The 14,583-nt window shown below is 35.1% G+C and overlaps 1 protein-coding gene across 8 annotated transcripts in view; it reads left to right on the top strand.

Annotated features, from left to right (window-relative positions):
- SLC35B3 (solute carrier family 35 member B3) overlaps positions 1-14,583 on the top strand; it is a 32,216-nt gene that overhangs the window by 8,652 nt on the left and 8,981 nt on the right. For 6 of the 8 annotated variants that reach the window (XM_082347767.1, XM_082347768.1, XM_082347772.1 and 3 more), the window contains 6 exons: positions 3,867-4,021; positions 5,316-5,423; positions 8,423-8,520; positions 10,552-10,644; positions 11,057-11,168; positions 13,901-13,970. In XM_082347767.1, the coding sequence (XP_082203893.1) occupies positions 3,867-4,021; positions 5,316-5,423; positions 8,423-8,520; positions 10,552-10,644; positions 11,057-11,168; positions 13,901-13,970 (636 nt within the window). Of the gene's footprint in view, positions 1-3,866; positions 4,022-5,315; positions 5,424-8,422; positions 8,521-9,243; positions 9,392-10,551; positions 10,645-11,056; positions 11,169-13,900; positions 13,971-14,583 lie in introns of those variants that run through there. The other 2 variants (XR_014232727.1, XM_082347771.1) reach the window with 2 other exon arrangements.

Below are 14,583 nucleotides of genomic sequence, written 5' to 3' on the forward strand. Positions count from 1 at the left end.
TAAGTACATGAGTAGTAGTTCATTTTTTTTGTTTCATTTTTTGCACACGTGGAGTATGTTATACGTGAAATATACATTTCCCATTAATAAAACATTTAATACCCAGGAATTTTTATCAGTATTATCAACTTATTAAAAATATTAAATATGGTATTTCCATTATACATTGAAAAAAGTGTAATGTTGTCAGATTAAAAAATGTTTTGGGCATTCGTTGGCGGTCCAGTGGTTAGGACTCCGCACTTCCACTGCCAGGGGCCCAGGTTCAATCCCTGGTGGGGGAACTAAGATCCCACATGCCGCGCAGCGCAGCCAAAAAGATAAAATAAAAATGTTGTTTATACTCAACTTAAGATAGATCTTCTTAAAATAGGAGAAAGTATTCAGATGTACATATATGTTTTTATAATGGAAATAGGTGTGATTACTGAAAAATTTATGATGGTACTACATAAGAATGGTGATATGAAATATCAATACCTATTTTTATAGTGGTTTTTGAAATGTATAGTTAATGTTTTGTTTTGTGGGATATATTCCACTTAACATCATCGCGTTTGTAATGGCCAGCAGTAGAAATTGCATTCTTGGACATTAGAGAAATTTCATAATGTTCCTTTTTGTCAAAACTAAAAGAGTTTATATGACAGTATCTTTTAAATTAATGACCACCTAGGTTTGAGAAATATCTTGAAATATTGTTAATGGCATATTGAGCAATATGCAGTTAAAACCTATCAGAAGGTGGTTGGGAATTTGAATAAAACATTTTCTTGGTAAATTTAAGTGTGGTTATCCTGTCATATCAGACCCTAATACGTGAATATTTCATGTATATATTGGACAGTTTAAATGTAATAAGGAGCTATAATGTTGACATTCTTCATTGATATAAATGTTTAATCCTTCAGTGAAAATAAAAAATTTTCATAGCTACTTTTTTTTCTTAAATGTTTCTGATGTTTGTATGAAAATAACTATAAAATTTTAAATATTTAAATCAGTAACACCAGTATTTCTTCATGGGTCTAATTTTACCTCTCAACCTCTCTATTGCCAATAAATTATTATAGCAGCAATGTTAAAAATGTTTGAATCTGAGGAGATCATCTTTATTATTTTCATGTTCTGAAACTCTACAAGACTTAGCTTAGCCATAGGTGGTAGAATAGAAAGTAATTAAATGTGTCTGTCAGGACTAATATATATGGAAGCCTGGCTTCCATATATATTCATTATGTATTGCAAACTGCTGGACCTCTGATTACTTCTAAAATAAAAGAACCCAATGCTGTATTTATTAAATGAAAAAAACACAAAGATGATGCATCTCCTAACTGTTAAGTTTTAAAAAGATACAACTCCCTCTCAGCTACCAAAAGATGGGGAGTGAGCCTCCAGTCATGTTTTTCCCAACCTTTAAACCACATAACCATAACATATTTAAAGTCATTTGTGTTTGATTGAAACATGAGTGAAGGAATTAGGTAGAAGAATTTATAGACCTATAATAAATGTAATTAGAAATTGAAAACTTTTCATTCCAAGGCACATTAAAAACTTTTTTCGAAAAAGTCTTTAGAAGTGTATTGCAATGAAAATATGCCCAATCCCCTATTTCTGAATTTATTTAAGTGACACTGCTCTTTAGACCTTTAATTAGTCAAATTCTTTGCTTAGGTTTTTCTCTCTTCCTATATTTATATGAATACCCATGTACTTGAAGAGTATAGAATTTGGGGTCAGAAAACAGGGATTTGAGTCATGTTACTGCCTCCTATTCTGTCAGTACCTCAGGGAAGTTTCTTAAATTCTCTCTGTTTCAGTTTGAGGATGAAATATGGTGATGTGTGATATAGCCCATCACAGACTAGAATACCCTAAATATACGCCGAAGTATATTACTCCAAAGTATATATTTCACCAAAGATCATCTTGTAACTTTAGTGTTACTCTATGTGAGTTTTTTTTTTTTTTTTTAAACTTTATAGCTACTTTATTTATTTATTTATTTATTATTTTTGGCTGTGTTGGGTCTTCGGTTCGTGCGAGGGCTTTCTCCAGTTGCGGCAAGCGGGGGCCACTCTTCATCGCGGTGCGGGGACCGCTCTTCATCGCGGTGCGCGGGCCCCTCACCACCGCGGCCCCTCCCGCTGCGGGGGCACAGGCTCCAGACGCGCAGGCTCAGTAGTTGTGGCTCACGGGCCCAGTTGCTCTGCGGCATGTGGGATCTTCCCAGACCAGGGCTCGAACCCGTGTCCCCTGCATTAGCAGGCAGATTCTCAACCATTGCGCCACCAGGGAAGCCCTCTATGTGAGTTTTTAATAAAGGAGATCTATCTACCAAATTGAAAAGCCAAGGGGCTTATCAAAGTTACAACTTTCCCATCCTGTCTAAAGTAGTAAGCAATTGGGGTATTCAAATAGAAACAGTGAGAGTCCTAGAGGCAAGATGATGAAATCTAACCTCATTTCACCAGTGAGAAAGCAGACCTGGAGGAGAGCTGGGATTTCCATGAGCTCGTGCCCCAGGCTGCACTCAGATTTGGAACCTTTTGAATTTAGGTTTCCTGAGTTCCAGGCTGGTTTTCTTTCTTCCTTTACTGTGCTGCTTTTTTAATCTTGTGATTCTTCTGACCCGAATTTTTATTTTCTGGCCACTGTTTGCAATTTATGGATGAGGAAATTTGCCTCTTCTGACTTTTATCATTACTGGAGAAGTGGTGCTGTCCTCCTTCACTGATACCCCACTGAGAGTTAAACCCCATGGACAGCATAAAAACCAGTGTCTGTGTACACTGATGCATAACGGGCACGCCCAATTATTTCCACATGGATTTTAAATGTTGACCACTGTGTTAGTAAAGTATAAGCAAAGGTCTCAAAATTGAAATGTAAGTGGAAATGATGCATTTTAATTCAACTTATCTAATAAATTATTTTGCCTTATATCTAGCCGTATAAAAAATGTGGAATTTCGTCGCCTTGATTTAAACATGAACACAAATCCCCAAATGGAAACTAGATCTAAAAATGCAACATAATTTAATTATATGAATAGTGCACCAGCGTACAAGATTATTATTTTAGACCATTAAGTATCTTGTGAGCATATGCTCACAAGAACAGCTCAGAATTATGAAGATACCAAATTAAGAATCTCCTTTAGGAAATCCAGTTAGAGCCCAAAGTAGAAAATTTGGGATCATGAGGAGAGAGTCAGATTGCTCATCTAAAAGTTGATTGTTTTAACATTTTATAGAATTACAGCATTAGAGATGAATCATAAGACATTATGGTAATAAAAACCATGTCTAGAGTTTTAAACCACCATGTTCTTTTTCTAGAGAAATTCTGCTCAGGTTATTCTAGCAGAATGGATAGATATATTTTTCCTAATGCTAGATGGAATGTTAGGAAACAGAACAACAATTTAGAAGTTAATTAACTAAGGTGCCTTTTCCCATTATAGAAGCCAACTTTTTTAAAAATCAATTCTTTTTTTCTAAATTTAGTCAAGATGGTTTTTATATGTAGCTATAACTACTGTTAAAAAACCTTAAATGTAATAGCATTTATATTTTCAGTAAGAATCTAAGTAACTCTCTAATGTACGACTTTTTCACACAGTTGAGAGTTCTCACTTACAACTGATTAAATAAAGGTAAATTGTTATTTTCACCGACATTCTTTTATACAAGTTAACACTGTTGTAACTTTAAGAATAGTGATATTTTACGGATATTTATAGAAATATTAAACAGAAATTAGAAGAGTAATTAGAAATTTACACATTGTAAACACATTCTCTTACAATAGTATGAATTGGGTCCCAAAATGAAGATTTTAAAAATTGTCTTTTACAGAATACCAGGAAAAACCTACATCATAATAGCTTTTCTAACTGTGGGTACTATGGGGTTATCAAACACTTCCTTGGGCTACCTGAATTATCCTACCCAAGTCATCTTCAAGTGCTGCAAATTGATTCCTGTTATGCTAGGAGGAGTTTTTATTCAAGGTATAGTAATGATATATTTTCATACTGTTTGAAATTAATAGGATATGTTATGGCATCTAGCATTAGGAAAAACATTAAACTTCAATTAATATCTTTAATGAACAGTTTAGATATTGTAACACTTCTGAGTGATATCTAATTTAAAAAAAGCTATTATAAAAACACCGATACTTCTGTGATATACCTCAGGATCTGAAATCAGTAATTTAGAGATGGGGAAAAATAAAAATAGTATTTTGTTTTATTCTTTTAATCTGGAACCTACTACATTTCCAGAAATATTGTATTTACATATTGAAGGCCTAGCTCAGAAGTACCTGGAAAGCTCTTTTTTTCAATTCTTTCATTTTTCTACTCTCCAGGGCTCTACTCTCCACCTCCATTATACAAATGGACGATTCCCATGTTGAAGTAAAGCTTAAGCTGAGCAAGTGTTTTTTTAACCAACTCTGCTGACTGTTGACTCCCTAGGATCCCAACTAAATTACAAGCTATGTGAAAATAGGAGTAAAAGAGGAGGCAATGATAGCGACAAGCAGTGGAACAAGTTTTTGTTTTGTTCATCTGACTGTCATGAGGAATATTCATGTTTTGATAATCACTAAAGTTCTTATAAAGCCTGACTTCATTTTATGCATTATAAGCCTTCCCAGAAGAGCCTTTTAAAATGAAAATGTGTATGTCAACTACTTCACATATAATTTCAGGATAACTGTTCACACAGGAAAAAATAATGATCTCAATTTCCTATTAAAAATCACATTTCACATCGTAACTGACTTGGCCTGTATAATATCTCCTTAACAGTCCTTCCAAAAAGTTACACTATGTGATTTCATTATTTAAACTTGGATGTACTAAAATAAGTTAATCCTCACCAACCTAGAAGTTATCTGACTATAGTATTTGCAAACTTATATATATAGCCTGAATAACTACTCTGGTTTCTTGGTAAACTTATGAAGTATAAGAAAATTCATAGCCTTATGTTATACATAAAGTAAAAGAGGCACTAGTTTCCACAAACTTTTTAAATGTTCATATTTACTCACTATCATAACAGATAAAGAAGGAGCTCGTATCTAACTTATAAGGACATTTTGGTGCTCACGGGATAATTTTGATTTTCAAAGCCCTTCTGTGACTGTCTCCTGCCTTAACCTAAGTGCTCCTGGTCATTTTTGACATTGGATATAAAAGGCAGTCCCTGCTCTGCTTGTTTAAACACAGAGATCTAAAACTGTGCTGAGTGGGTAATTGCATAATGAGGTTGACTTACATTTATTTTGCACAGGAAAGCGTTACAATGTTGCTGATGTGTCTGCTGCCTTATGCATGAGCCTCGGCCTGATATGGTTTACCCTAGCCGACAGCACAGTTGCACCAAATTTCAACCTGACAGGTAAGGAATTTACTTGTATTCCTAGATTTTGTAGGTGTTTCGGTTTAGAGTAAGAATTTTTACAGTTTCATGAGGGTTTTAAATGATGGTGTGGCATCTGTGATTCTCGTATCTAACATAAAGCTTTTGGACTTTCCATATAAGATGTAGTAAAAATATCACAACTCTGGAAACATAACAGTTGTTTCTAGTACTCTTGTATAGTATTTTGACATGACAAGAGGCTGTGTGCCTAGATAGAATCTCCCATTATCAAGTACATGACAGACCAATTTCTTATGAGCTGAATTGGAAATATACACATGAGTTATAGGAGGATCACAGTAGTAATTGTTATTCTCATTTTCTTAAAAAAAAAATGAAACTTGCAAACTTACTTTTCATTGTTTTAGCTTAAAAAAAGAAAATTATGCTGTTCTTTAATATTGAACTGTGTAATATAAATGTGGTCATAACCTTAAAGTGCATAAAGCTTCCACCATAAACGCTTTTCCTCATGGTGTGCCATGTGGAATTTTGTAAGGTAAATTTAGATCTTTCACGAGGAGAATAGGTATTATAGTATGTTTAGAAATAAATAAGAATAAAAAATATGTGTTGGAATCTTGTTTTTAGTCTAAAGACCTTACAGGGAGATTGCTTATTATATATACAGTATTGTCATTCTTAAACTATTGAGTGTTACTCATAGGATTATTTTAGTTTCACCCCATTTCCTAGCCTCATACCTGACAAAAATAGTTCTTTCAAAGGAACTCTGAGAGAACAGGGAGAAAAGCAAAGCAAAACAAAATAACAATAACAAAAATAGCAGCATATGTAATATATATATATACACATATATCAGCAAGTACAAACTATAATTATTTGTGAGAAAAAAAAGTATGCAGTGATGATGAAAATCATTTACATCAACTTTGCTGTTCTTTCTAAGAATCAGAATTTTCCTGACCAGTTGTTAGTCTGTGTTTCTTACTGACCTGGTTAATCAGGCCAAGTTAATGGATTCAGATCAGCATCTTAGAGCAGCCCTTTAAACCAGCCTTTTACAGACGATGCTGGTAGAACCTGTTAGGTCTGTTCTTTCAACTCTGATCATCCAGAGTACGAGTGATCTTACTTCAGTGAGAAAGCTTAGAGTTGCAGATGTTTCTAACATGGTTTAGGTTTTTCAGGAACACTTTGTTTTCGTGTCAGCAACTGCAAAAGGAAGATTATATTTGAAAACTGAGGGGAAAAGCTGTTTTAGAGGAGTGCTTCACCATAAAACAGAGATAATGATAATAGCTTGCCTCACACAAAGGTAGTGGAAGGATAGAATGAGGTGCTGGAATAATGAACATGAAAGCACTTGCACGTGGTGGGGTGAGGGTGGTGACAGTGATGGAGACAGCTGGTTTCGGTGGTCTGTAACTTCTCAGTATAACTCAAGTGCCCACCCTTTCTGAGTTCCATGGGAATGTTTTTTAAGGGCGTGAGAACCTAACGATTCCTCATCATTGAGAATAATTGATGAGCACTTACCACAGTCCTTGATCTATGAGTGTATTGTCTGAAGGAGATTAGGTTAGCTATTCAGATGGTTACTTAAGGCAGACATAAATAAAACTTTGGATGTATGAAGTGAATATATCAGAATTTACTTATTCAAATAAATGTCCTCCTTTAAAATATTCACGTAATTCAGATGCAATTCAGGTATTTTCATGCTGTTGCCATTGTTCAGAACAGTTTTGGGATGTCTTTGAATAGCCTTTTAGGAGCTGAGACATTGTTTTCCAAGTCTTCGATAATAGCATGTCTTTTTCTTTCGAGGGCAGATTTGATATTTGAAACAAGGAAAAGAGCGTTCAGAATCAAGTTTGGTGAATAAAAATGTATATTTAGGTAATAAATATGAAAGGTAGATGATAAAAAGTCAAATTGAAGATTAAGTATGAAAACTTGAAAATTCTCAATTAAGTGCATACACATGTACATTTATTTTTCTGCTACCTTTGATTGCTTATATATTTTTTAAAAATAGAGAAAACTTCAGATCTTTTCAGACTCACAGATATAACCAAGGTTGCGTTTTTTTGGGTTTTTTTGGTAAAGCACCATGACTGGTGGCCAGCGTCCTATATACTTGCAGGTAGTAGCGTGCTTCTCAGGTAGACATGCACATTTGTATGAGTGTGTTGATTTCCAGATTTGTTCATGTCAGTTGTATGTGTTATTTTAATTATGCAATAATTAAATATTACTTAAATTATTCAAAAATGAGTTTGAAGAGAGAATTGTTACTGTGAAAACTAAGTTAATTAAAACACTTTGACAAGTCAATAAAATCACCGTTGAATTAAGTGTGGGTAAAAATTGGGGGAAGCATAAAAATATGAAAGGACTGTATACCCTGATTGTTTCACAAGTTCCTAAGCTTTTGGTGCACTTTTTAAAAACAACTTGGAAATCACAGAGACTGTGTTCTGAATGCAGCTTACACAAAGGAAGGTGCAGAATTTTAGTACAGACCCATACTCAAAGAAGAGGCCTTAACAACTGCATTATGTTTATGTGTTTTAAATTAAATATTTTAGTAATATGGGTACTATTTTTATGCTTTCCCTCTTCCTTTGATTGTTTGAATTAACTGACTAACCACCAATCCCAATAGATCATCTAAGAATCTCTTCTGTATTTGTTTAATACAGTGTTTCTTTCCAACATATAATCTACTTAAAAGCAGAAATATTATTTGACGTGATTGTGAAACACAGCAAGGTGACAGCATTAACGCAATTTATTAGTATTAGTTGGTTTTTTTTGTTTTTTTGTTTTAATAACATCACCTACATGCCTGTTACACCTGGTTGTGGATAAAAATACTCAACTTTGCTGAGCAAATGTGATTTAAGGTCTGATTTTGGTTTTTTAGCCCGGTTAAATTTCTGATAAGTCTTGATTATCTTTCATATGTTTAAATGAGGAGGTTATTTTTTTCTTATGCCTTCTTGAAGGTGTGATCCTCATCTCCCTGGCACTATGTGCAGATGCTGTCATTGGAAATGTCCAAGAGAAAGCTATGAAACTCCATAATGCTTCTAATTCAGAAATGGTAAATACTCTAGTGCTTTTTCTTCACGTCAGACAGACTCAAAAATGATGATATACTTAATTTTATGACATAATTATGGTATTGAAGACTCGCATTGCAATTTTAAACTAGTTTATCATCATTATTTTCATAAAAGTAGTACGTTCAAATATAGGAAGGTAAAAAGTAAAATACCATTATCACCGCTGATACCTTATTGCAAGCATTTGATAAATTTTTTTCCTCTTTGATTGATGGAGTTTGGGGCGTGTTAAAAAAAAATGCTTTGTTACATCATTTCTCTTCTCTCTTTGTATTTGGTATTATTTTCCATTTAGAAGTTTGTAATTTACAGGTAGTTTAGCTTATCTTTTCCTTCATGACTTCTAGCTATGTATTATGATTGAAAAGGGCTTTTCCAACTCTAAGATTTAAGAATTTTATGCCCATTGCCTACTATTTTTATAATTTCCTTATTTATTAAATCTTTGATCCAACTAAAACTTTTAAAAAATTTTCTTCCATATGGCTATCCACTTTCCCCAATATCATTTATTGAATAATTCAACTTTTCCAATTTTTATTTTAAATACCTTCTTTTATCCTATCTTATTCTAATGCAGGGTTCACAATTTTATTCTTTCAAGCTTATTTCTGCACCAGAACCATATAATGACAGCAGCTTTATCACCATACATTTACCATCTGTTAGGACTAGCCACCTTTGTTCCTTTTGTTTTTCAGAATGTTACTACCAGTAGTTATTCTTGGGTGTTCATATCCCCAAATAAACTAGAAACCCATTGGTATTGTGATTGGTATGGCATTGAATTATAAATTAATTTAGGGAGAATGGCATCTATACACTTGATTCTTTCAGTCCAAGAATAAGGTATGACTTTCCTTTTATTCACGTGTTACTTTTAAATGTCCCTTAGATTTTAAAGTTTTCTTTGTATAAATCCAGTTATTTTTTATTGAAGTTATTGTTAGGTGTTTCATCTTTTTGCTGTTATTACTGCAAATAATGCCTTTTCTTCCAATATATCTTCTAGCTGGTTGGTGTTTGTATATAGGAAGGTTGGTATGCTGTGTTTGCATTAGTTTTGTAGCCCATCACCTTGCTAGACAGATAGAGCACACAGCAGTAAGGATATGTAGGACTGGTTACTTAGTCAACAGAGTGGGGCATCTTTACAGAGTCCCTAAGAACACAGGAACTTTAATCTTGGTCAGGAGTTTTCTTGATCATCATCACCACTCTCCCTAGATAAGATAACGATCAGAGAATTAAGGAATTGTAAGTAGGTAGGAAGAATGTAATACAGTGGTTAAGACGTAGGCTCTGGACTAAGATAGCCTTAGTTCTCTACTAGCTCTCCTGTTTGAGGAAAGTGACTTAATGTCTGTAAGTTTTAGTTTTTCCATCCGCACATTGGGGAATGATGATTAAGAGTGCCTATCTCTTAGGTTGGTTGTGAGAAATAAATGGAATAATCCACATAGAGCGTTATTAGCACAGTACCTGACACATAGCAGGTATTTAAGTTTGATGATGACACTGATTCTGCTTATAAGGAGTGTAATAGAAAGATTGGTAGGAAAATTGGGAAATTAAGCAATAGGTATGTCATATACTGCTTATTTTCATTGTATTTTAATGCATTTGCAAACTTAATGTTTGGGTTTTTTCATGTCCAATAAGTAGTTTTAGAGTATCTTTGTTTTGTGTTTGTTTTTAGGACCCCCAACATTAAAATCTGGTTTGAATTCAGTAATTAAACGAGGCAAAAAATGAATAATTTAGGTAACCATTTATGAATGGATTAGTACTGCTGTGTTATGTTGTACCTAAAATAATGTGTAAACTTATAAACAGAATCAACCATCATTTCCAGAAAATTACGCCATATTGAAACAATGATGTTACTTTTAAGATGGTTTCCTCTACAGATTTAACGAAATAAAGAAATTGAGCCATATATTGAAAACCTTCAATTTACACCTTTGGTTAAATAGCACTTTTTTCCACTTTATTTTTCTCTACTCTAGGTTTTATATTCGTATTCAATCGGTTTTGTGTACATTTTATTGGGATTGACATGCACTAGTGGATTAGGCCCTGCAGTAACATTTTGTTCAAAGGTAAACACTAATCACATTTTTAAAAATGAACATCTTCCATTAATTAGTTTCCTCTGTATTTCTAATTCCCCTTGTTCAAAAAGACTGTTTTATGTAATTTGATAACTCCTTTAATAAAATATATGTAAATCAGAAATTATTTCAGAAATGAAATGATTTATATTTAAATTTTTTTATCCTTGCTCTTTCCTATAAGTTAATTTTAAAACTATTCGTAATGTAGAAGTTGGGGATTTTTAATTTCATCATTATTTTTCCATTAAATCAGAACTAAATCAGAATCTTTGCTTGACTGCATTGTTGAATGGCTTATTATTGCTCAAAATGTTGATTAAAATCTGTAGTTTTATTTCATTTATAATACCTCAGGGTTTGTTTTGCATTTTTCTAACAGGCTTTTTTATATTTGCAGGATCCAGTTCGGACCTATGGTTATGCTTTCCTTTTTTCCCTCACTGGGTATTTTGGAATCTCTTTTGTTCTGGCTTTGATTAAAATTTTTGGTGCACTTTTTGCTGTAACAGGTAAGAATGATATACTTGCTTAGATTATGAAATAAGCATTTAAATTTTCTTTGATATTCTTTTTCAAAGGGTAAGGGCAGCATCTACTCTTCATTAAAAAGAAAATTGTCGGGAATTCCCTGGTGGTCCAGTGGTTAGGACTCGGTGCTTTCACCGCCGGGACCCGAGTTCAGTCCCTGGTCGGGGAACTAAGATCCCTCAAGCCGCACAGCGCAGCCAAAATAAAAATTTTTTTTAAAGAAAGAAAGAAAATTGTCACATTTCACCAATTTATTCCTTGGCTTATGGTATTTCTTTAAAATTCTAAAGAAAATGATGTTTGATCTGAATTTCTTATTTGAAGGTTTAATTTTAAAATCAAATATATACATTTATCTAGATAGTAACTTTAAGTACATTAAAAGATCTTTTTATTAAAAAGTATGATGGGATGAATACCTTCCAGGAAAAATACTGTCTTTAATCACTTTTAATTTATAATGGAAAATTACAGTTTTGTCACACTTAAAACATGACAGGTATATTTTAAGCAAAGGTTTTGGGGCCTTTCGTTTGTACACTTTCTAGAACCTCAACCAGATGAGCTTCTCTTTTCACTAATAATTATTATGCACGTGCTCTGTGCAAGGACTTTGCTTGGCATGTCAGAGAAATGGAGGTTGTTACTTGCTTTGCTCTGGAGGAGTGAGGGGAGCAGATGATGGGCTGCAGGTGAGGCCCGGTGAGGGGAGCAGAGGACTCCAATTGCTACCTCACACTGTTTGCCAAAAGAATGGTCCACATGACGAACGCTCTCAGCGTCTCCCATCTGGAGAGAACCCTGGGTGAAGCCCCTCAGGATGGGAAGCCGTGTGACCTGCCATGAGGAGCGCTGGACTGGGGTGTGAGAGAAGGTGCAGGCCAGTCCCAGCCCTGACGTTCAGTGATACGGGACCTGGAGAGTAAGTCTCTCCTCTTCTCTGGGCCTCGTTTCTCTCTTTTGTGAAGAGATTGGGTTGGACAAGATCATCTCTATCAGAGATCTATAAAATTTACATCCATAAGGCATTTACACCTTACTCATTTACCTGATTTTGATTTTTCACGGTTTTAGGGGAATGTTTATTTTAATACCACAGAGTAAATGAAACAAATGAATAAATGCCCCCTCTGTAAAAGTATATTTCTTCCTAACTGTTCCCTTTCTTTGCTCACATATGACTCTGCTTTTTAAAGTTTACGTCCCTAATGTAGAGGGAATTTAATTGTAGATTGGGCCATATCAGTAACCTTCCAAGTCAGCTCATGCTGTCAAGAAAGACCGCAAATGCATACACTTAGCTTGGGTTTCAGTTTTGTTTGTAAGATAGTAACTGTTCAAAAAGAGTCTGATATCAGTCTGTATGTATTGATGAGCCCTGCGATTGGTATAAAGAAATGTGAGATGCAATCCTTGTGTTGAAGGTGCAGGCAGGTGTCTTTCTCTCTCACGTGAAACAAATCCAGAGATGGTAATATAACAGCTAACATGTCCGTAGCCCTTATTATGTACCAGGTACCATTTTAGCTATTTTACATATATTATTCATCTTAACCTCACAATGATCCTATAAAGTAGGTGCTATTATTGTTCCATTTTACAAATGGGTAAACTGAGGCGCGGGGTGGTTAAGTGGCTTGCCAAGTGATCGGCCAGCTAGTAAGTTGCAAAATCAGTATTTCAGCTGAGGCCGTCTAGCTCCAGACCTGTCCTCTTAACCGTGTGCCATGTGCCTCCCAAGCTGGCATGGTAGCTCCAGCTCCTCAGGAATCCAGTCCCTCTTTCTGCTCTGCCATCTTCGTCCTCATTCCAGACACGGTGGGTGGAGAGACGATGAAAGACACATCCTTCTCTTTATGGAAAGTTCCTACAAATCACACTCCTAGAGACAGCACTTCTGCTGCCACTTCGTTGTCCAAACTTCGTCCCGTGACCACACCTGACTGTAGGAGAGGCAGGGAAGGTATCCCAGTTAAAAGTAGGGGTCTTTTTACTAAAGTAGTAGGAAAAATAGATTTGGGGAATCGCGCTCTAACAGTTTCCAAAACAGTTTCTTCATCTGGTATTCATTCATTAATTCACGCTTTGAAGATCAAGTGCCAGGAACTACAGAGTCTGTGGAAATGAGGACAAATAAGACAAGGAACTGAGTAAAGCACACAGTCTGGTGGTGGAAAGGTGTAGCGGAGCTACGTGCAGAGTTCCTCTCTGCATCTGGGTGGGGCGAGGGAGGAAAGCTTCGGGCCATAATCCTGGAAGGACAGTGTAAAGAGGACTGGAAAGATGTCTCATGGTCTTATCCAGAGATGCCCACCATTAGGATGTCCTTTAGATTGCTGCTTTTAAAGGTAACGGAATCCAATCGTGTCTTCCTTGGAAAAATCCTTTCTTTCCTGTCAGACTTGCTATGTCTCCCTACAGGATGACGTGCCCCCATAGCCTCATGGCCTCCGTCAAGCACTTATTACAGTTGTACTTTAAATGTAACTCTGTTATTTAATGTCTGTAACCCTGCTAGCCTATAAATTCCATGGTAGCAGGAGCAGTGACTTTCTGTTTGATTTTCTTCCTTTTTCGCTTTCCTTTGTTTCCTTGGCACCTCACATAGATCTTGGCACACAGTAGGCTCTGTAAATATTTGTTAACTAAATTATTTCCGAAATATTACCAAGACAACAGGCGCATTCTAAAACCAACCTTCCTCTCCCTACAGTGACAACGGGGAGAAAAGGAATGACCATTGTCCTTTCATTTATATTCTTTGCCAAACCATTCACATTTCAGTAAGTACTTTTTAATTCGACAAGTTTCTCTACCTTTAGATACTTTTGTTTCACGTTTACTCTTAAACAGCCTTAATTTCTTTGTAAAGAATCCTTTTCATCTTGATCCAAATTTATTGCTGTGTCTTCTGCTGTTTCAGAAATGTATGTAATTATTTTGAAGAAATCATTTTGTATACTTAAATTGCCTAACCAGTCCCAATGCACATGTGACCGTGTCTAGAGTATAAATGAATGTGAGTGATGTGGTGAGATTAAGGGACTCCCCTTGCCCTGGTGCAAATATATAAATTTTATATATATACATATGTGGTTTTTTAAATTGTTACGTTTATTTGCTGTCTTTTCCCACAAAGGATTTGAGTTAGAGTTGTACCCTAATGGTTTTCTTAGTTTGTGGTTTTCAGTGGAGGCATTGACTGTTTTCTTTAGTCTAGTATGTATTTGAAATTAGCATCATTTAAACTTATATTGGTTGGTAATTGAGAAGATTCAGACTTAGAAATTATCAATGTACAGTCATCCCTTGGAATCCATGGGGTACCGGTTCCAGGACCCACACATATACCAAAATCCAAGGATGCTCAAGTCCCTTTCAGTCAGCTCTTTATGT

Source organism: Balaenoptera borealis (genome assembly GCF_965194805.1).
Source record: "Balaenoptera borealis genome assembly, chromosome: 12".
NCBI lineage: Eukaryota > Metazoa > Chordata > Mammalia > Artiodactyla > Balaenopteridae > Balaenoptera > Balaenoptera borealis.